Source organism: Melospiza georgiana, chromosome 1, assembly GCF_028018845.1.
Source record: "Melospiza georgiana isolate bMelGeo1 chromosome 1, bMelGeo1.pri, whole genome shotgun sequence".
Lineage (NCBI taxonomy): Eukaryota > Metazoa > Chordata > Aves > Passeriformes > Passerellidae > Melospiza > Melospiza georgiana.
In genome coordinates this window covers 26,506,707-26,530,643 of record NC_080430.1, presented here as the reverse complement: position 1 = coordinate 26,530,643, position 23,937 = coordinate 26,506,707, and the positions used below count along the sequence as shown (strand labels likewise).

At 39.2% G+C, this 23,937-nt stretch overlaps 1 protein-coding gene across 5 annotated transcripts in view; it reads left to right on the top strand.

Moving 5' to 3' along the window:
• ICA1 (islet cell autoantigen 1) overlaps positions 1–19,135 on the top strand; it is a 66,216-nt gene extending 47,081 nt beyond the window's left edge. For 4 of the 5 annotated variants that reach the window (XM_058043963.1, XM_058043720.1, XM_058043884.1 and 1 more), the window contains 7 exons: positions 1,675–1,769; positions 3,791–3,840; positions 7,328–7,390; positions 7,503–7,544; positions 11,305–11,580; positions 16,396–16,491; positions 18,189–19,135. In XM_058043963.1, coding sequence (XP_057899946.1) covers positions 1,675–1,769; positions 3,791–3,840; positions 7,328–7,390; positions 7,503–7,544; positions 11,305–11,580; positions 16,396–16,491; positions 18,189–18,310 — 744 coding nt within the window. In that variant the 3' untranslated portion in view covers positions 18,311–19,135. The remainder of the gene's footprint in view (positions 1–1,674; positions 1,770–3,790; positions 3,841–7,327; positions 7,391–7,502; positions 7,545–11,304; positions 11,581–16,395; positions 16,492–18,188) is intronic. The other variant, XM_058044041.1, reaches the window with a different exon arrangement.
• Positions 19,136–23,937: the final 4,802 nt, after the last annotated feature.

Genomic DNA, 23,937 nt, shown 5'->3' with positions numbered 1-23,937 from the left:
ATCAATACCCAGTGCATGTGCAGGTGAAGGGTGACATCCATACATAGGTTATCTAGCTGAACTGGCTGGTGTCCTTATTCAGCATGTGAGGAGAGCTACACTTTCATGTGATTCTGGGTAGCAGCAGTGTCAAATAAAAGAGTGGCAACCACAGAATAAGGTTCATTTCTTTAAGGCTTTTTTATTATTGCTGTTTTTGTGACCTTCATCTTTTGATCATGCCTGCAGTGCTGAGGCTGCTTATGACAAATTAATCAGCAGTGCTATGCAGAATTAGTTTATTGAGAGGGAAAAAAAAGCAACTGCAGCTCAAGACAAATCTAGAACTTTAGTTTCTAAAATACTGAAGTGTCAGTTCCTTATACAGACAAATACTGAACCAAGCAGAAACTGGAATGCTCCTTCTGGGAACTCCTCTGTCCTGGTTAGCAGGGCAGTGGAAACAAGACCTGCAGCGTGTCTGGGAATGCTTTTGTTGTGACAGATGGGCTGGACACCCTAACTTTTATTCAGTCAGTTAGGCTGTGGTTTTTCTTTTTACTTTTCTCATGAAACACATTCATGTTTTGTTCAAATTCCAGATGCAAAACCACTACATTTTTGTGGGTTTTAAGTTTGTATAGAAGGTGACTTCTCTGTTTCACCCTCAGCTTTTCTTTCTTTGGGGTGGGGGGACATGAGGATAAGTTGGGGTGAGATGCACTGCTATTACTATCAGGGCAACATTAATAAATTTACTTACAAATGGTCAAAACTATTCACATGTACCATGGTTTAATTTTCAGAAACTGAGTTGGACTTTAGAAAGAGGAAATTTTTTTCACCTTCACAGCAAAACCGTTTGATAGACATGGAAATATTTACATTGCTAACATCTGCTTTAACTAATTACTGTGTTCCTTCATTTAATTTTTTAGACAGAATTTCTAATTTATACGTAAGAGTGACAGCTAGTAGTGTATTTATCACTTCAGATTCAGTCTGTAATGCTTGTGTTGGCTTGTTCTCATCTCCAGATTTTGGTAATAAAAATGCTGAATCGTTATCTTGTAGCACAGCCTTTCAGACTACAGAGGGACAGTGGGGTTTCATAATACCACACCTATCCTTCATCTACTATCATACAAGATTTTAACCCTTGTTTTCAGATTCAGGATACAAGCAGTATCTTCCCACTACCACTGCAGTTGCCAAGTTTGTGTAAACAATTGTGGAAGGGGAAAAGAGAATAAATAAGAAAAGAAACAGTATATGAGGAACAAACAGATGTAAAGAATTTATTTTTCTCATCTTAGAAAAAGGAAAATAAGGAAGAAATAAGCAAATCCCCAAAATAGCAAAGAAACATGCCATCTGGCCTGCTTTGCACATGGTACAGATAGATTTACTTAGAAATAGGGAAAATATTTACCTAGAAGTAATCATTTAGAGATACTGGAAACAGAACACAAGTTTAGAAGTTGCCACATGAAGTGTGTTCACAGACTCAGTTTGAATGAGTATCTTCTAACACTTTTATTCTGCTTGAGTCAGATACTGTTTTGATATAGTATAAAACCATTTTTCCTTGATTTCTCTTGGTCTAGAGTCAGGTTTGGTCTCAAATGACACACTTTAGCTTTCCTGATTCTAATTGGTTTTCTTCTTTATATTTATATTGTGGTTATGATCTAGAGCTTGCAAGATCCTGTGAATAAACTAACAGAAAAAGCAGAAAAGGAGGACCAGCAGATTGAGAGCACCAATTCAGTGGAAGATCAGCAGAGTCAGTAAGTCACATGTCCTGTATAGCAAAATAATAAGTATTTTTGTCTATAATTCGCTTCCTGGTTGCTAAAGTCGCCAAACATAAGTAGAGATGTGGACACAGCTAGTCTAATCCTACTGGTTACCTCAATACAAAAATTCCTGAAATGTTGTAATGTGTATATCAAAATTAATAAACTTTATGGTGGAATTAAGAGATTTTAAAAGGCCCACAAAACCCTTATATGTTTTTCATCTTTTCTGGTCTTCTTTTTATTTTTTTCAGCTTTTTGCTTCATTTTTTCTTTATTAAAAGAAATGGTAAACAGCTATACATGGGAGAAGATATATGAGCATTGTATTTCTCCTTTCAGCAGCATCTCCTTTCACCTGGAAATGGGATATAGATTACTGATTGCTCCGAGTAGCGATTAGTTTTTGTAATGTATACAGCATCAGTTAGCAATCCAATGAAGCAGTAGGTACTTAGTATAAAGTACGTCTAAGTGAGCTGATGCTGTCAAGTTTTGAGTTACCTGTTGCTCTGAGCTGAGAGAGACTTATGAATGGGCTGCTGTGGGGAGAGGAGAAGAGGAGAAAGAGATGCGATCCCTCCCCTGCCTGCTCGTCAGGATTCGGTTGCCAGGGGATGCAATGTTGATACAATCCTGCTGCCACCTGTTGTTTTGACTATCCCTGCTTAAATGAAGCACCCAGCAAAGGATCAGTTGTCAAAAAGCAGAGAACAGCTTGACTGATTAGTGGATTTTGCTTGGCTATTTATAATAATGGATTTTTAAGGAGTTCAGGTTTTCAGTCATTTTTCTGGTTCAGATTCAGAACCACTGGCCAATTCCACTTTATAAATTGGACAGATTTGGTGCTGTTTATATTAGAAGGGACTGACTTGACTTGAGTACCGTTTGGTAGGTGGTTATCTCCACAGCACCTACTTCCCTCTGTGTCATCTCACATGACAGTAATAGAGTTTAATAAATAGCTCTCTCCTCAGTGTTGAATATGAAGTTCTAGAATGAACGTGTGATTTATGCAAGATGTGTGCATTGGCACCTACCAGGAAATGCATCAGATGCCATTTCATGGTTGTATTTGTGTTTATTTATGTATTATCTTTGTCCACTTTGGCATAAAAGTGAGGGACAAAATGTGTCACCCTTTTGCTGGCTAAAACCATAAACAAACATCTAAGATTCAAGAAGAATTACACAAGGCAAAGTTTTTTAAATCCTCACGAATTTTCCATTCACAGTAAACATTCATTATACTAGAATTTGGCCTGAATCTAATTTTCCTCTACCACAGCCCTACCCCCAAGAGCAGGGGAGGTGCCTTTTTCTGTCCTGTCACTAGAGGGTAGGAGGAATGTGCCCACACAGTCCTTTTCACCACCGCATCAGCCCTGTGGCTGCTTCAGTCCCAACTCCCTGAATGGCTTTCCGCAAAGTAATAGCAGTTGGAAAGTGTGTATTCTTCATTGAAGAGATCACCTTTGTTTAAAGGTTGCACATAAACTGCACCTTTCTTTTTCTCCCTGCTGAGAGCTTTTTTCAGCAACGCTGCTGATCTGTTGTTTTAGAGATCTGCTGACATGGGGCAAAACTGTCCTGACTGTTGATTTTTAATTAATAGTTGTTAAAAAGAGAAACACAGAGTGGTTGGTTGCCATTTTTGGGGAGAAGGAGGGGGAGGGGCCTGGGGAACAGTTGTAGCTCCTTCATGATAGCTATGAAAGACCAAATGTGCAAATGCAGAATACACAGTACTTTTCAGTAGAGGTTGAGTCAGACTAAAAATGGAAGCTGATAGGATTTGCTAGTTCAATCTAATTTTCATTTTTAACAGACCTGCTAGTGAACCAATGAAAGGTAACAACAGACCAGTAAATGAAAGAGTCCATCTGTTATTACAGTTTATTTGTTAATGATATGAATCTGTAATGATTTGACCAAAAAGAGGAAAATGTATTGTTATTTTAGAGCCTTGGAATTATTTTCCCTTTTTTTTCTTATTCTTTCAAATTAAGGTTGATTTCATTAGATGACGAGAGCCATACCAAGGAATCAAACTATTCAGGTATTATATTTCATGTTTTCATAACTCCATAAGTGCTGTAACACTTCGGGTTTTTATTTGGTTTGGTTTATTTCCTGTATCAGCTTCACTCAGCAAATCCCTACAAATGCATAAAACCAAAGGGCAGGAGAATCTGTTAATCCCTTGCATGTCACATCCCACTGCATTTCATTCAGTCATCCTCAGACAGGTCAAATAGCTTGTGTTCCAGAGCCTAATTCTTGCATGGGGCGTGTTCCCTTCAAGAAAGGGATCTGCAGGTTAGTAGGTGAGACAAGGGAAGTGTGCCACTTAGCTCACTAGTTTGTTCCAGTCATTAAACTGCAGTCTGTGAGAAACTTGATGAATTCAGTGGAACTTCTGCCCAAAAGCCAGGCAAGATCATACTCAGCTGCTGCCAATGACCTTATGTGTTGTTATTACCCAGGGACACAGCCAGGCTCCAATTGGAACTGCACTGAGAAAGAAAGAAGGGGATAGATATTAGTAACAAAAATGGAAAATTCTGAGTACATACTAAGAAGCAAATGCTTGCAGTGAGGGTGGTGAAGTACTGTAAAAAGTGGTATCTTCATCCATGGAATTCTTCAAGATGATCTTAACTTTTTATATTAAATTAATGGAGAATAATTTTAATATGATATATTTTATCCTTCATTAAGATACTTATAAAGTACAACATGAAAGTCAAGACTACTCTCAAATCTTTATTTCAGTGGGTTAGTTGTATTGATGTCTTGAACCCATCATCTCATCTTTATTTTTGAAGTTTTTGTTTCCACTCCACTTTACAACATCCCTTTTCAAATATGAAATACATAGCTAGACAAGAGATTTCCGATGTTGTTCTCAACTGTCATGTTTCTGGATGGTAAAATCACATTACTGTTTCTATATCCAAGAAGAGCATCCCATTTTGCTGCAACATCAAGTTTGAAGCTCATATCTGAATTCATTATTTACCAAGACTCAGTTCCTTTTAGCCATAGCTTTCCAGGATTCATTTGTCCTTTCTACAGCATGGCTTATATTCCTTAGTCCTGGAGATGTAACTTACAGTTTGGTGGTGTTGAATTCTCCCAGCTCTCACTACAGAAACCAAATGAGTGGGCTGATTGACCACCTCTGATAGTCTGTTTGTTGTTTGCACATTCTTTTTCTAGAATGATTTTGTATTTACTTCCAGATGACTGCTAAAGCCATTGACTAGCAATGGATAAAACAGTAAGCCTTGCAGATCTAAACTAGAAACACTTCTGCTTTGCAATTACTCCTCCTAACAACGTGTTTTTGACATCTGTTAGTTGTCATGTTCCTAATCTATTCAATATGTTCGTTATAGATGTTACACAGTGCTAACTTTTCAGCTGGAAGGCTGTGCAGTGCAAAGTCAAGTTGTTTCTAAACAAATATCTTTGCTGAAAAAAAGCTCATAGTTTTATTGAAGAATTAAATTAGCTTTTTTTTTTTCAACTAGGTCTGCTTTCCATGAAATCAACAGTAAATTATGAGAGGAGCATTTATTATGCTCACATTCTTTTGCTGGATTCCATACTGAATGGCTTTCCATTAATTTTTTGACTGGGAGTAATGGTGATCTACCAGCCCATAGTAACTTACAGTTATTTGAGTCACTCTGTTTAATTATGGTTCTTTGGGTGTATTTTTGTAATAAAGACGCAATATTAGGACTTTCCCAGTGTTTTGAAGTTTCACACATTTTGCAATTAATTAGATTAGATATATCTTTGACAAGATATTTTAATATATATGGGTACAAAATCTGACTTATATTTTCTTAGCAGATGTTTTCTAGAATCTCAGTTGCTTAGGGACTGTAAAATATTTCACCATAATATAATACCTTGTTCTGTCTTTTTCTTCATCACCCCTAAAAGGAACTGAAGTGTTTTGAAATATTTCTAACTGGTCTTCTAAATTTTTCCATCTTCCTAAAACAGCAAGTCTGTGCCATTGCTGAGATTTTTTTTCTTGAATCACCCTCTGTATTCTGAAGTCATACAGATACAATGCTTCTAGTGAGGGAGCTGTGTTGCTTCTTAGTTTTCCTCACCAACTACTTTATAACTTCATTTTTTTATCATTTGCTCTGCATTTTCCCTTACTATGCTACAGATGCCTTCAAGATTGGCTCCATCATGTTTACCACTCAACTAAGGCAGGCTCTGGGCAACAGTTGTACCTTTTTCATTACAGAATTGCGGCCATCCATATCCCACCTGTCATGAACTTCTCTTTCTTAGTTTCTTTTCCCCTCTGTCAGGCAGTTTAGGGTTGGGATTTTCCACTTTAACTTTGTGCATCGTGCTTTTATGAAAATATAATTTATATATTAGTTCATATGTTTTTATCCCTCTGCTGTCTATGTCTGTATAGAGCGTAATCAGATGTGCTCATGGGTTCTTAAATGACCAGCTGATTCTTGTGCTTGGAGCACATTTCTGTCCTAGCAAAGCCCTATGAAGATAATGATACAAACAGCAAGCTGTTCTACTTCCTTTTGTTCTGAACACACATTGAAGTTTCTCTTGGAAGGGATTGGCAATTCTCTTGAAAGAGTTTGAGATTCAGTTTTTATTTCATAGTAGAGAATTCTATTTCACTTTTCCAGCCTCTAGTGTGAGGTTCCAGCGGATGGGCCTTCCAGTTCTAGCAATACTGTGACCAAGCCCTTCCTTTGTCCTTAGAGATAAAGACTTGATTGTCTTGGAGGTAGATTTCCTCAACAGTTAATAAGGGAGAAAAGGGTATATTCAGCAATTAACTCATCCTTCATGTTTTGCTGCATGTCTTAAATGGGGTTAATCACCTGAGGGAGGTACCTTTCTCTTCACTGATAAACAGAATCTGGATAATTGTTTTGATTTCATGTGTCATCCAAGAAACTTGCTGAGAATTTAAGTCGTGTTTTGTCACCTCTAATAGCCTATAAATCTCAGCTCTACATTTTAATCCTTATTGGTCTTAGTCCATTTATTTCCCTGCAGAGGAGATGCTGTTACTTATATCCTGACTTGGGGTACCTTGGGTGAAGATTCCTTCTCCCTGTTCCCAGAGTTTGTATCATGAGGAAGAACACATCGAAAGGAAGGCAGTTTAGAGAGTGATAAGGTCCCAGAACTTTTTTGCACTCCCCTGGCCTACGTACAAGCCACTAAAATAAATTTCTCTGCTTCTGGAGGACTGATTGTTGCAGTTGCCTTAGTTGGGTGCACTCAGCCTGGAGAGGGTAGTGTAACAGGCAAGGACTCAAAGGAAGGTCTCCCTCAGGTTATTATCCAGAAATTGGCCTCACTTTGAAATGCTTGTACCTTGGATCTTTCATTCATTGTGACCAGGCTCATTTTAAACATCATTTAAAACATGAATCCCAACAACCATTGCATGTTGATCCTGTAGTGGTGTTGTTTATAAGCATGGTCTCCTGCCAAGTGCAATTTAACACATTTATGGATCTCAATTACAGCTGATGATGGCAAGGATGTCATCTCCACGTTACAAGGACATTGTAACCACGAGCAGAACTCAGGTGAAGACACTTCAGAAAGCTATCTTTACATGTTTACCTACTGATTGTCAGTGTACTGCAGGTCTTCCTTTGTGGCTTTTAATTTTTCTGTATTTCTCCTTTTTTTTTTTAGGTGCTATAGATGAGTTATTAGATCTGCAACCTGAAGAAAATGGTATGATATGATTGTGCATGTCTGTTTCATCTGTTTCATTTGCTTTTCAGTCATAGTAGCCAAGTATACTTTTAATTTTAGATCTTAATTTATTTCACAGTCTGAAAGGTAGAATGAAATTATTCAGCTGCAGTATTTAGATAGTGTTAAAGTAAACTCAGCAGAGACACTATTCCTGATGTTACTGAAGTAAACCTTACTGGGGATAAAATGTTTATACCAAGATTAGGTAGACTGGGCTATATCCTGTTTGCCAGCTGAAGTAGGTTCCATTGTAAACCTTACCCCTCCTATAACATTTCACAGATTTTTCATTTTGGTTTTTTGTTGTTGTGCTACAACTCTTGGCAATACGCTAGTAACCATAAGATTTTGTGTTGAAAATGTACATATCAGAAACAAATAATGTATTCTTCTTAAAACCATGTAAGAACTGGTGACTTCTTTCAGACAGAGAGTTAATTAAATCCATGGTGCTGTCCTTCTACTTCTGTGAGATCCCTGGCAGCTCAAGGGGATGTGCTGTTTTACCAGATAACACATGAAATATCTGGGTTAAAATTTTATGAGTTTTCCAAGGAAGTTAGAATGTTGTCTGTAATTTTTCAATTGCTTTTCACTCATACATTTCAGAAGAATGAGTTAAAAAAACTTCAACAACCAAAATAATTGTGGCAACTCAAAAAGCAAATGAAGCAAAGAAAAAAAATCCCTTTGTGTGGTTTAGTCAGTCAGACTGAGAGCATTTGGGGTGTTTAAAGCACTGCCCTCATGGTAGGTAAGGACATTTGCAAACACCTTGACTTTGGATTTGCCATGGGCAGTGTCTTGCACTGGGGGGGAAATTATCCATGTGGAGAATCACCCATGAGTGCAGGCACCAGGAAAGTTCCTCAGCTGTCTGCAGAAGCAGCCCTAATCTGTGAATAGATAAGGTAACAATGACTTCTTTTCTGTGGTTAATAAAAAGATCGGTGTGTGTCTGATAGCAGCATTTTTTTTCTTCTGGTTTTCTTCTTATTCAGTTCCATTCCTTGTTGGGCCTTCCTAGTGGAGATACAGATAATACATACAATTATTGCTCATACAAGCTTAAGTCTGTCACTTAGAACACTTTTTTCTTTACTTAAGCAGTGAAATTAATGCAGAAACTTCTGTGGACTGTCTGCATTGGCTAAGGTTGGCTATGGCACTGTTACAATAGCAGCCTTTCACCCTAATTTTACACATTAGCTAGCTTTAGGTTAATGAATATTGTACTGTTTTAAGTGGAGCAGTATAGGTAGAGGTACTCTTTCACATGTGTTTCAGAAGGAAGTCTTTATCATGTGTTGCCAATCATGTACTGTTGTAAATATTTTTAGTTTCTCTTCCCTTTTTTGTTTAACAGCAACAAAACGAGGTAAGTTTACAAAGGAATTGTGAGCATTGCTACAGGCTTGTTCAAACAGAGCAGAAAGAATATAGTCACATTGTTCTTTCAGTGTTTTAATGCAAGGTTTGGATTTTTTGCATGGGCATGTATAAGGGCTGCATGTGCAGACAGAAAAAAGGATTTTGACTGAAAATGGCTAGTGAAAACAGAAACAGGAAAAGTAATAGAAGATTTACGGGTAAAGTGAGAAAGTCCCTATCATTCTAGTAATCTAGCAGAGATACCACATGAGTAATATCTCGGTAAGCAAGGCTGGTTTCTAGATAACCTTTATTGCAAACAAGAGTAAAAGCTGCTGCTGCTGCTGCTTACTCAGAGCAGCCTGAGCCTGAACACACCCTGTCCTGCCCTGCTGCACAGTCCCCACAGGAAGATCAGGAAGATTGCTGAGCCACAAAATGTGTCACTCCTCAGATTTCTGGTGGCTGTACACCCTGCAGCAAGACTTGGCTGCTCTTCACATGTAAAGCTTTATGCTGTACTTGCTGCTAAAGTCAAGATGGGTCTCCTGCAATGGTTCCCCAGATGGAGCAGAGCTTGGCTCTGAGCTGTGCTGCTGCATTTGTTCCACTCAGGGCACTTGTGGTTACCTGTGGGGTTGGTGCTGTGTCGTAGCAGGGCTGCTCCAGATGCTGCTCCCTTTGCATCTCCCCCTGCAAGTTCATGAAGGGGCTTCCTGAGAGCAGCTTTGAGGTGGTGATGGCCCATGGAGCTCAGAGTTCTTAGGGGCCTTTGAAATAGCAGGTGTGTTTCCCCTATGGGAGGATTTACCCCTCTGTCTTACCTGCTGAATAACTTGGGGGAATTGGAGGTACTTGGACAATGTTAATATTCTTTGCTCTTTATCTGAAGACGGGAAAACAGCCTGAAAATTCTTAAGAACAAATTGTTTTCTGTGGTATTTTAGTTATAGTCTAGGGAGAACATCAGGAGAATTGACGTCTTTCTAATGTTTCTGTTTCTAATTTTTAGGCCCTGTCAGGGAGTACAGAAGTATATCAAAATGTGAGTTAGAAAGGAGTTGAATCTCACAGCTGACTTCAGTAATGAATAAAATAATTTTAATTTGTGGTGGTTTATTTGTTTCTTAGTACGTAGGTGTGTGCGCTGACGCATGAGCCTATTTTAAAACACAGTTTTGTGCTTTTTTTCCTTCTCTGACTCAACTTCAACCATTTAATTATAAATTATTACAGCTGTTGCCAGGAAACTTTTCTTAGAAGGCTGTTGAGTTTCAGTAAAATGGCCTGTTGCAGACACTTGCTACTGTCAGTTGTTTATCCCAACCCAAAAGGGTTAAAAGCATTTTGTAAGTTGAATGCAAGTTGGAGAGCTCAGCTGATCTACCAAAACTTTGGAAAACTGAAGTTGCTTCTGTGCCTTACCACAAGTTTGAAACAAACATAATTAAGATGAACTGATCTGGATTTCAGGAATGTAACATTATCAGCCTTGTTAACCACCATTTTTGTCATCTGCAGATTTGCACAGTGGAGCTCCAAATGCTTCCAAATGGAGCTCCAAATGCTTCCAAGTAAAATAACACTTGGGGGTCCTTGATAGTTCTTTAACTCTCAGAATGCTTTGGGAAACAATAATGATCCTGGCTACCAGTTTCATGTATTTTATGTAACTATTTACCATTTCTAAAATAAGAAAAAATTGGTTTTGAGGAGCAGTGGCTCAAGTGATCTAAGAGATTTTCAGCTGCAGTTCTGGTGCTGGAAAAACTAGCATAGGGAATGAGAAGGAAAGTGAGGCCCAATTATTTCTCAGCAGCTTATGAGAAGAAAAAAAATACTACAGCGTTGGTCAGCATAGAAATCTAACTCTGTGTGATAGACTAACCTTTTTGATGGGGAAATACACCAATAATTCAAGCATAGATCAGAAGATCATAAGGGAGATCTTAAGTCCCCAAGTCTTACTTTTTTTTAGTTTATACCAATCTGGATTTTTTTGAGACTTTCATATAATGTTTCAAGAAGCAACATAAAAGTAGTATTTTCCAATTATTTAAATATTAGACTGTGTAATGATTTTGGTGTGTTTAATAGATTTTTAAGCACACTTGTAGTATTATTTTCAATGAGAAGCAAGTGCTAACAGCAGTGACGCTATCTAAGATGATTAAGGAATTATTTGTTGCATAAGGTATAAACCCAGATGTCCAAGAGAATTGAGTCTAAAAAAGAAAATAAATATTCATGCAAAAATACTCCATCTCACTTAACATACCTGGTCTAGATTGGATATGTTTTTAAAAGTTCTTTATTTACTTTGTCTTAAAAAAATATTTATCTTGACTCTCTTGTTCTGAGACAGCTTCAAAGGAAAAGTTTGTGAGATCCTTGGAGCCAGAGCTTGGTGATAAGGATGACATGGTATTACTAAATGAGATCCTCAACGCCTCCTCCCTGGATGAGGGGGAGTTCAGCAAGGAGTGGACAGCTGTTTTTGGGCAGGCTGCTGATCTCACCATGAACTCTTCAGCTAGAGATGGGGAGAGCACCTCATCGTCTGCAGTACCAGCGCCATCGGGATACTTACCCTCACAGCTGCTAGACCAAAACATGAATGACTTGCAGTCATCCTTACATGGTGAGAGCTCATCTTGTTCTGTCAGTGTGTTGGAGTTAGGGCTTGGAGTGTGGATTTCTGGTATGTAGAACTGTGGTAAGAGTTTATATTTTGCCATGGCTGCAGAAATTGTACCTGAAATTAAAGCAGAGTATGGCCTAGAGAAAAAACACGAGTGACTTATTTGGTTTTTTAGCCCTTCTCATTCAGTGTTTGAATGAAGTACCCAAAACCTAAAGTCAAAATTACTGTCATGAATGTTTTAATTTAATTTTTTGAAATGTTCTTTGAGATCTTTAGAACCTTGAGATATTTTTTTATTCCTGAAACAGAAAATATGTTTGAGTGGGTTTTTCTCATTTAATCACAACTGCTGTCTCTGTTAAGGGGCCAAGGAAACAAAAATTATTACTTTATTTTGTCTGGGCATACTCTTTTTAAACCATGTAGTGAAAATCAGTTGCATTCCTTTTTTTTTTTCCCCAAGCATCCTATACATTGGATGTAGGGATATGGGTCAGGTAGAATGAGTTGCCTTATCCTGTTAACCATACAGGTGGATTTCTCTTGCAGGCTGGTTACTGATGCAACACCCTCTCCCTCCTCTTTCTTCTGTGCTGTTAACTCTCTCAGCTTTTCCAAGCTACTGCTGGGGAGAAGAAAAGAGGGGAACTAGGGCAGAGCTTTCCTGCTGCTGCTTTGGCCTTGAGGAAGGAAGAGAGGGAGGAAGGCAGGCTGGTGATAAGCAGCCAGCAGCACCCACCTTTGTGCTCCTCGCAGTCTGGCTGGGTCTTCGGCAGGGCTTTGCAAGCTGGAGGGGACCTTGCCTTTTTGGGCCCTTTCCCAAGGCATTTAAATCTCACTTGGGGAAGAGAAATATTGGAAACAGTAGCAGGCTGATACTATCCTGGCGATTATTTCTTGGAACCCTTGCAACTGGAAGAGTCATACATGAGGTAAAATTTGGCAGGAATTAGAAAGTCAGATTTACTTTATAATTAATACAGTAACTACCAGCACCCCTAAAGCAAGATACCTTGGTTCATTGGCTTCAGCACTTGGATGAAAAATGGGAGAATGACATTTGTAATGATGCACAAGTTTAGATGTAGCTTTATAAGGTACATAGTTTTTAAGCAAATTTCTAAAAATCGCAACAGAAATATTATGAGATTGATTTTTTCCCACAGCTTTACATGTTTTTTAATATATTTTACATTTCAGTGCAATTTCCATTTTTAAATGTAAATGTGTTTTTAAAGAAAAAGTATTTTTTAGGCATAAATAGCAAGCAGAGTTGTGCATCCTTTCTGATGTGGCTGTTAACTTTCATGTGCACTGGCATTGGGTGCAGTGTTGGAGAGTTCAAAATCAGAATTCAGTAATGTTGCATTCCACGAACAGTAGAAATGAAAAATCCATTCCAGTCAACATGATATTCCAGAATATTTTTGAATAAACAAAATAATAAAGCGTAAAATATGTGGATGTTTTCAAATGGGTTTCCAAGGTTTTGGCAGAAGATTGTGGTAATTTATGTACCAGCACTTGAAAAGTCAGGGTTAATCAGCTGAGTGATTGTATGTGAAAATAATCTTTCTAAATGTTTTGTTTCTTGTTTAACTTCCTAAATATTTACAAGATTTTGTTTCCTATTTTTTAAGAGAAGGTGAAATTTGGTTCATATTATATCTTTTAAAAACTCAGGTTCAATCTTAAACTGCATTTCATTTCACTTCACAACTTTTCTTTCAGAATTTGACCTTATCATTAAATATGGGAAGAGAGACTTTTTTTTTTTTTGATACTAACTGGAGTATAAGCATATCCAGACATACAAGTTGGAAATATTAAAATGTAGGAATTATATTTTTACTGGGGACTTGTGATACATCTCCTGCATTTATTTCCCTAACTGGTAGGATTGCTTAATAATTATTCAGTGTGAGGTGCTACACTGGAGCCTCAATGTTGCATACTTCCTGTGTGAATTTGGCCTTAAGACCATAAAGATTCTTAAAACTCACATGCTTAACTTTAAGCACATTAACTTTTCTATTAACTTCAGTGGGATTACTTACTTATTTTACGTTAAGCACGCTCATAAATCTTTGGGGCTTTGTTTTCTCTCTGCCTCAGATCTTAATCTGTAAAACAGGCACAATGCTATGCAGGTTATAAACTGTTAGGGTCAGGAATTCCCAGCTCAGAGTTTTCTCTGGCTGTATTTACAGGCATGATCCAGCACAATGGGACTCTGAATTGCTATAGGGCTACCAGGTGCTGGTTTAAAATACATATAAATGTGTGTGTAAATATAATAGAAACAAAGCATGCTCCCAGTATATCTTTTAGATTCTCCTCCAGATACAGCTCTGTAGTTCAGTTGCCTTTCTCCTTTTTCAGCGGGAGCGTTGGCTTTCTCTTTTCAAGATGTTTATGGCCTCATTTACTTACTCATTCGTACCATTAAGGGCCCCTCTTTATCTTCCCTACATGTGCATGTATTCTAGTTCATAAGAAAATGCACAGCTCACAATTTCCTAATCTAAATTTAATCATTGCAGTGTTGGTGAAGATGCTTGCTGAACAGCAAGCTGTTTGGTTTCCTTGCTGTCTTGGCAATAACCTTTTGTCTGGTCATGTAACAAAGCCATCCTGTGAACAGGCAAACCAAAACAGGCTTAGGGCCAACAACTGCTTTCAAACTGATAGGCTGTGGTTTGCTTTTGAAAGGCAGAGTTGTTCTCTGTAGCTCACTGAAAATTTAATTAATTAAAGTATTTAATACAAATTCTGCGTCAGTCTTTCCCAGTACCTTCATAAATCAGTAATTTCATTATGAAAGCATCACATATTTTCTGGAGTGTATTTGGTTGGATTTTTCGTTGCTGTTGTGAGGTGGTTCTTGCTTTCTGAGTGAGCTACCTGCATTTCAGTAAATGGCAGCCAAGCCACAGCATCTCTCATGGATGTGCTGCCTACCAGGCCTTAGTCCAGGGACTCAAAAGGAGAGAGGGCTCCAGAGGAATTCACTGTCTGAAGTGTTTTGCTCCCTGACCTGCCAGGCACACCAGTGTACAGGAACATCAGTGATGTCGATGGGAACCAGTTCCTGATTTTTCTGAAGTCACTGGGACTGGCACAGACAGTTTCTGGCAGAGCTCCCATTCATTTCTATCAGATTTGACCCTCTATTTAAGCAGCTGAATTTACCTGTTGTCATTCATTGCCATATCAAACACTTTCTCACAATGCATCTCCAAGCACACAAAAGCATTGCAGTCTACTGTAGTTGTGTATAATGTCCTCTGCCATTCTTGTTTGTAGCACAAGCAGAGAAAATGGCTGAAAAGTATGTCAATCTGCAGGGGTCATGCCATGCTTTCCATTATTATAATTCAGATTTGCTTATTTGAAAGATTAAACTCTAAGGCCTCACTTTCAGAGGGCAGAAGCTGGCTCACAAGCCTTTATCACCTTTGTCTAGAGCAAATACATGTGAGTACTCTGCACCCAGATTTTGAAGAAGTTTTTGGTTCGTTTCCTTAGCAATAGATACAGAGGATGTTTGTGGCTTTAAATTTCCTTCCTAATTCATGTGATTTTACAGAAAAACTCTTCGTGCCTCTTTTTATAACCTAGCATGGGCTTTAGGCCTTTTATAGGCACGGTAAGATCAGAGAGTGATGAGAATAATCCACTGCGAGAGAAAGGGCTGATGTGACTGATGTGGTTGTTGCATTACCTGTTGGGATGCTGGGTGCCAGTATCTGACAGGGCTCCCAAAAGAGCAGAAAGTAAGGGGAGGAAGGAGAAAAAGAGTAAAAAAGGATGTGAAAGCAGGCACTTGTAGAAAAAAAGAGACTGAATAAGGAAATGGTAGCTGGGTGCATAGATGAGCATCCTGTTTGTGATACTGCCAAATTAGATGGATAATTGGCCACGCCAACCTTAAAGGATAAATTAATTAAATTAGAAATACTGTCTCCAGTCCTCTAAATGTACTAAAGAACATGAATTTAAATATCTTAAGTAAGGTACAAAAATATTGGTTTTTTCTAATATGTTTCTGCAGTATACTACCCTAGTTCATTTTGCCAGCCTGTTCATCTGGCCTTATTAACTTATTTGTCATTACTCTTTTGTGGATATGGAATATGCATGTAAGAACAAAAAACTATCTCACTTTTTCCTGCATAGTTGCTCTCTTCTTGCTGAGAATCTCCTTTCAAATAAAGATAAAGAATAAATAGTCCATTAAAATTTAAAGTTAACTTGAAGTAATTAATTTTGAATTTAATTCTTAATTTAATTCTTCAGTGTTTTGCAATGAATTATCTTTTTTTTCCAGAATTACTTCAAAATTAACTAAAAAATTTAGGGTCTCTAAATAAGGTTTTTTCTGGAACAATGGAGGAAATAAAAGTATTTGGACTTAGAAAAAATGTTTATTATTTGTGGTGGTATTTCTATCCAAATGTAAGTGATTCTTTTCCCTACAGCTGTGTTGGACCTGATTACTGAACTGGCTTTTCTGTAAATGGGTATTAACTGTGATTCAATAAGAGAAACAAAAATATTTTCTAGCCAGGTGAAAGGTTTGAAAATAGTATAATTGCCTGAAGCTGGAGATGATGAAAGTGATCTAGAGATACTCTCTTGTAAAGGGTGCTGCTCCTGTGCAGGTCTGACTGCTGACTTTGTGTGTGCAAGGACAGACACAAATGGCCATAAATGAACACTCTGCTCCTCTGTCTGATGCTGCCAGACACTAGGGGTTGGAGCTAACAAAGTAACTCCTCATGCTAATGCTGCTCTGTTGCTGAATTGTAGGATGGGCAGCCAGCAGTGTGAGCCCACCATCAATACCACAGCCAGCACAGAAACCACACGGCCTGAATGTGAGTGATGACAAGACGCCTGTGAAAGGTGATACTTGGCTTTTCCTTTTTAGCTCTTGTATCTTGTACAGTGTCTCATGTCTTCCCAGTTACTGTGGTAACAAAACTTATTTTTGTAGTAGCTACAGCTCAGTCTTGTGCTCCCTGATCACTCTGTTTCACCTTTATTAGGTGTATGATATGTGTGTGTGTGTATATTTTTGGTAGGCTTAGTGCTAATCGCATGTCAGAAGAGTAATTTACTAAATAAGAAAGGAAACTGCAGCTACAGTTTCTTCTACCTACTTTAATTTAGACTCACACAGAACAACATCTGCATGCACTTTGAGCTAAACAATGTTTTTAAGTTCTAAGATTTAGCGTTGTGGCTAAAATACAGGCTACTGATAAGGCAGAAGAGCCCTTTCAAATATTTTTGATAAACATACATTATATCAGTATTCATCTGTGTAAAACTTAATTCAGTTGTTGCAGCTGAGCCAAGAGTGCATAGTCCTTCCATCTACTGAGACAATGGCCTGCTGATTTTTGACCAGGATTTCCTGCATAAGTGAACCAGTTGAATTATGTTGAATTCTGTCACCAGTTTGTAGCCAGTTCTGTGCATTCACATGTGATGATACAGAAGAAAGGGGTGATATGTATTCCTTCCCCTGAAATTTTTCAGCTCAGCAGAAAAAACAAAAAAGAGGATTAAGGTGTTTTGGAAACTGTTTTGGAAATCAGTGTGATTGTGCAGCCACAGGACTGGCACCAGCAAAAGGAATGGCCTTCAGCTATTTGGAAATCTGTGGTTCTGAAAGTGGCAGGTACCAAGAGGAGTGTCATGCCAGGCAGAGCCTATTTTGTCTGTAAATTCTTTGTGTTGCAAAGAAAGCTTTCATATGCCATTATCTCTCTGAGAGAAGAGCATATCTTATTTCACTATCAGTATAATACATGTTGGGCATGGGGCCACAAAAAAAAAGCAAGTAGAGATGTACCTTCTTCATAGCAGCCAAAGTTGTTACTGCTTTAAGCTGAATATCTGCCCAGTTGGAATAAAAGCAGTCAGATAACCTCTGTTAAATACATATATCAGTGTGGACACAGAGGTACAATAGTCCAGCTGCTATTGGATGTAGTCCCTATTCACATTTTGTCTATATCCATCAGAATTAAACTAGAAGCTGTACTGGGGACTGCCTATCAAATATAACCCCTCTCTCTCTCTCTCCAGCCAGTGCCTTCCCATTAAAACTTCATTCCAGATGAGTAATGACCTTGTTGGTTGCATGCAGGGGAGACAGAACAGTCACATGAGTTGGATTTAGGCAAAGGAATTTAGTCCTCTAAGAGAGCTTGAAAGTAAAATTTGCCTTCACTTTCCTTTTGCTTGTTTGCAGGCATGCAGAGGCACACTCAAATACCTTTCATGAAACAACGTTAGACAGAGTGAGATTGTTTCTATTTCTAGTTCAAGTGTTCCTGTACTTATCATGGCAGGAGCCTTATAAAATACGTAGCAGACATGTAAAACACTCATTCTTACTAAATTCTGACAAAGATGGTGTTTTAAAATGCAGTCACTTATTCTGATTTTCTTGTCAGAATACCCTTGGTAATAAATTAAACAATAGCATGGCATTTGTTTGACCTCAGTCAAACATTCAGTCAGTTTTGTTTTGAAATAGCTGACAAGTCCATGCATTTCTTTTTTCTTTCTTTTTTTCTTTTTCGTTCCAGAATCTACAAAGAATCCTAAAGACTTGACTGCTTGGTTCAGTCTCTTTGCTGACCTGGACCCATTATCCAATCCTGATGCTGTTGGGAAAACTGATAAAGAACATGAATTGCTTAATGCATGAGTCAGCTGCCTCTGGTAACTCACATTCTTCCCTTCATCAACATTATTTTGGAGTTTAAAAAAACTAAATGAAAATTAGTATGCTGTTGTGAAAATATAAAGTATGTGCCATGATAATAAAACTAAAGGGAATTAATCCCTTTTTCTATAGGTACAATTATTTGCTCTTGTTTTGTATAAAGAGTTCGCATTTATTTTCTATGTGGACTTACAAAATTGAGGTTAAGAATTAGGGCAGATTTCTTGCCAAATTAGATTGTCTGCTGAAACACTGTCTTTGCCTGGGGTGATGTGGAGCTAACACCGAAGTGAAATACAAATCGCAAACCTATTTTTTTATAATGTTTCTTGAGTAAATTAAAAAAACATCATGTAACTGAAGAGGCTGCATGAGTCAAACATCTATCATGTATATAATATATCTATTACTGCTATGTTAAGATGTCAACTAAATTTGTTTTGTTAGTACTCACAGTTGAAAAACCTGTGCTGGAGCTAAATATTGAAGAAGTAAATTTGGGTCTGTGCAGCCATCGAAATTGTGCCCTTTCCAATCTAACTTATTTGACAAACTGCACTACATAAACTCAAAGAGAAGTCATGCCCAGGAGGCTTCTTTTTCTGAGTTTTTTCTCCATTGCACCAACAGAATTCGCACTTGTTTGCAGAAGTTTCTTGGAACGGATGCTTTGCCATGCCTTCAATCCATTTCTGTTTCTGTTCTGAGAATTTTTCATCCAGTTTTATTTCTGAAGCATGTGTTACTTTAAGCTTGTTGTGACATTAACTCTTTAATAAAATGATTTTGACAAAAACCACAACTTTATTCCCACTAGAGTGCTGTTGTGCTGTTGAATTGATACATAACAAACATCTGAAGATAAAAGATGACCAGTTTGTAGACAGTACTGAACCCTTTGTTTCTGAATAGTAATCCAGAAGGAAGGACAGCGAGAAAATATTAACTCAATGTGGTGTCCCTTTGCTTCCCCTCAAAAGAAGGGAAAAAGGCTTATAGAGTCATAAAGGTTGGAAACGGCCTCCAAGACTGCTGAGTGCAACCTTGGAACAAAGAGTTCCCCTGCCAGCTGAACCACAGCACTCAGTGCCATGTCTGGTTGTCTTTTGAACACTTGCAGGCACTCCATCGCCTTCCTGGGCAGCCCATCCTAATGCCTGACCGTCCCCTTCAGAGGAGAAATTCTTCCATATGTCCAACCTGGACATCCCCTGGAGCACCCTGAGGATGTGTCACTAGCCAGTAAAGATCACAAGCTCTATGTACTGTACAGGACCCACTCTGCAATTTATTATATTCAGCCTTTTTTAATTTGCTTGATTTTCCCTTTACGTTGGTGAAGTGTTTTCACAACCTGTACACTCAGTTAATCCCTGTTTCATGGTCTAATAGGTAACTAAGTACCTGAAAATAACTATATAAATGTACAAGTTCACTGAATTGGCCAACTTGTTCTTGAGTGCAGCAGAACATTGTTGGATGTGTGCACTGAGCAGCAGTAATGTGGTTTTGGTGCCTGCTATCTAAAAAGCCACATGCTAGCAGTGGATGTGAGGTTGGACTGACCAGAGTTCATCAGGCTCAACCCTTGGCAAGCTTTAAACATCCCTGTTACAACTATCATGTTCATCATCCCATCCCATCCCGTAACCTATAAGTGTCAAAGTACTTCAGTTGTTCCCAGGAGTTCCTCAGATGCTTACGAGTGGATTTTCATGTCTGATGGGTAAAGATGGTCTGATCTTCTCTTTGCACAGTCCCCAGCCCAGCTGGGGCCCTGAGGCATGTAGGAGCTGGAATCAGAGCTGCACTCCTTCTAAAGGTAAAACGTGGTTCCCTCCATCACATTTGCTGCTCTTTGGTACTGGCAGCTCCTTGCTCAGTGAGCTGCCCTTTCTGTACTCTGTGACTTTCTTGAGCACTGAGAGGGGGCTGAATTCACAACTTTGGGCTGCACTTCTGGCAGTGAATAAGAGATGTACAAAGGGGATTAACTGGGAAATACCTAAGGTTTACACTGGGGTGCTAGTTACACTTACACTTAGGGGTGCTAGTTTGTACTCAAAACAGACACTGCTTGCGTGAAATCCTCTCCATCCCAAACTGTAATTATGTGCAATGCCAAAAATGTTAGTGTCAGGAGCTCGAGGGAGAGCCAGGCTGCTCTTCAGCCCAGCTGGGTTACCACAAAATCATTAAGCAGATTCTTGCAACTTTAAGCAAGTCTGTGGTTGCTAAATTTGCTGTGGATTACATTTGTCTGGATAGTTTCTAAAACACTTGTGGACAATCTACTCCAGCATTTTTAGCAGCTGAAGCAGTTAGGTGCAAAGCAGAGAGGAGGCTGTATTGAGTTCAAAACAGCCAATTAAATGTTCTTAAAGGCTCAAAAAATGTTTGTTCTGTAGGTCACAGATTCTAGACTTACAGGATTAAAAAAAAAAAAACCAAAAATGCCAAAACAATCAAAACAAGGCACAAAACCCCAAACTACTGTCTTGACTGAGACAATTAAGAGCATTACAGAAGTTCAGCTAATGATGCTCTAAATCCTTATCCTGTTTTTAGGTAGGAAAGCATGAGAATCATCTTCCCTTTCACATAAGGCAAACCACAGGTGCAGGGTTTTTTCTTTTCCTTCCTCCTCACACAAACTGCACTACCAAGTAGTTCATATTAAGCATTGATTTCTTGTAATATATAATTTTTGAAATTAAGCTTTGAATCATTTACAATGCAATTTTTTTCACACTTTCAAATGAAAAAAAGAAAAAAACAAAAAACAAGCCGGAGATATTTAAAATATAATTGATTTTGCTTAAAGAAAAGCAATTGAAATCCCTGTGTACAATGCATTAGCATCATAAAGATTTAGTGAAGTTGAAAAACAGAGCAGAAAGCTACAAATCCTGCAAATAGACATTGTTAATGCAAAGTACAGAGCTACAAACAACCCTTCCCTCCTAATAAAGAAGTGTCTGTCACATGCTTGTCAGCAGCCTGGGCTGGGGAGTCACTCCCAGGCCACTGAGAGCACTGTGCTGTGCTTTCAGGCTTGGGACAGCAGGGCAGTTCATCATCCTGGTAAAATTAGATTGATTTTCTACACACATAATGTTCATCTTGATTTAATATGCTTCGTTCCAGTTGCATATTCTGATTCAGTAGTGGATTGTTTTAAAATAAAAACAGCTGCATAACCCCTATGGCAGATGAAAACAGTAGCAATTGATTAACTGTCCTTTTTGTGAAGTTTAATAAATTTGATGTAATTGATTCTGATGATTCAAGGTTTCTACAAATCTCAGAGCAGCTACTTCAGAGGAATTGGACTGTGAGCCTTGGCAATTGGACAGCTCATAGAGAAAACTAACAAGTAACTTTTCTGGCCTTTTGAAATGACCATGATTTATTTCAACAGGGTAGAATAGGACTTACCTTGTTCCTTTCTGCTGTTTCCATATCTAACATTGCATGGGCATGCCACTGATGTACTTTGAAGCAGGATCACTTGGCTACAAGCAGCCACCTGCTTTCCCCAAGCATCCTTTTAAATTCCTTTCAAACATTAGGGGCTGCACGTGCTAAGTGGGAGCACCTGAGCAACAAGGTGACCAGCAAGCAGCTTTGCTCCAAGTGGGAATACAGGAAATATCATGGTCTACAAGCCCTGACAGCATCTGAGCCTGGAAGGGCTCAGCAGAGTAGGAGGCTGGTGTGAGGCCACAGTACCCAGGTGCTGGCATCATGCTGCCTTTTCCTGGGGCTTCTGTAAAGTGCTGTCTGCATCCTTTCAGCCACATCCCACTGTGAGTGCCAGGGGAGACGGGATGAGCAGCACCAAGGAGTGAATGGTGGGTGCACTGTCCAGTTCTGTGCTGAGGGTGTGTGGAGTCAAATAGGCCCAGAACACAGGAAGGGCAGCTGGAAGATCCTGTCTTCTCTCAGTGCAGTTCCCAAAGATGCTCAGATGTCAGGGCAGCAGCAAGAATTAACATGGTACAGGTGCAGCTGCCAGTATTGGTCCCTCCTCACTTCTTCAAGCTTTCTTCCAAGCACTTACTGCAAATTCCCCTCTGGTTAGCCTACTTTTACAACTTCTGCTCCTTTTATCTTATTTTTAAACAAGCCACCATATGGGGGAGGCAGGAAGCAGAGCAACCACCAGGCTTTGCCTCAGCTGAGCAGCAGAAATGCAGAGATGATCTAGCACCTCACTGGCCAACCAAGCACAACGGAGCTGCTGGGGCTGCCATCCTCCCTCTGCTGTGCTCAGTGCACACACATGGGGTGCACAGTCACAGAGCCTCTCCTGGGACAGCACACAAGGGCACTGTGGCCAAACAGGCCCTGCAGGTCCAGCCAGTCTGGCCTTGGGTGCCCAGCCAGCCTCCAGCACCAAGGTGGACTGGCCTTGCAGTCAGTCAGAGCAGTACCTGGCCATTCATTAACAGTGCTCTCCCAGGCATAAAATTGGCTTTTCCCCTCACTTAGTAATTACAAACCCTAAGGGCTAAAGTGTGGCCCTCCCTCCAAGTCAGAGAAGGTGTTTGCCAGCACAGGAGCTCTCCCTGCCGGAGTGGGTCCAGAGGAGGGCCACAAAACCAGGGCTGGAGCAGCTGTCCTGTGAAGAAAGGCTGAGAGAGCTGGGGTTGTTCAGCCTGGGATGCAGAAGTCTCTGGGGGCAGACTTTACTGTGGGGCTTTCTTTTCAATATGTACAGATTGTAAGAAAGACTGAGACTGACACTACTGGGGCCTAAGGACAAGAGGCAGGTTTTTAGCTGAAAGAGTGTAGGGTTTAGATTGCACATAAGAAATGTTTTGTGGTGAGACATTGGTACTGTTTGGCCAGGAAAGTGAGTGACACCCCAGCCCTGGAAATGTTCAAGGTCTGGTTCAATGGGACTATGAAGAACCTCATCTCATAAAAAAAATGTCCATGGCAGAGAGTTTGGACTAGAAGACCTTTAGAGGTCCCTGCCAATCCAAATCATTCTGCAAGCCTGTGACCAAGCAAGGAGGTCACTGTTTGCCAGACAGCAGTGTTCAGCTCCCAGCAGCTGCATCAGCTTCTAACTCTGTTCTACCATAGCAAAAGCTTGATGGGCCCAGCCTTGTAATTAATCCATAGTGGGTTTGAAGTCTCAGCTGCTTGGAAAAATTTACAAAATTTAAATCAGGAAAAGCATGCTGTAGCTTGGAGGTAGAAACTTGGCTGACACTACCTGAGCTATTTACACTGGTTGCTGTTGAAATCCTTTTTCAAGGATTATAGGGAATATAGGGAATTATTATAGGGAATACCCAAAAATATGAGGAAAAAAAGTAGATAAGCAATTTCAGAAGAGATAGCAGACCTACCTAAACTGTTAAAGTTACAGCCAGTCTTCTCTTTTTTCATCTGTCCCAAAAGCTTACTTTGCAGTCTGCTTCTTTTATTTTGGACTTCCACAGCTATAATGGCAGTAGGAAAGGCCCGAGGACAGGTGTTGGAAGCTATATGCTTGTTTCATCAGTAGGCTGTAGCAAGGTAAAAAACAACTTTAAAAGTGCTACACAATTAAATCATCCAACCCTGTCTCCATCTAGGTGGGTGGATAACAGCTG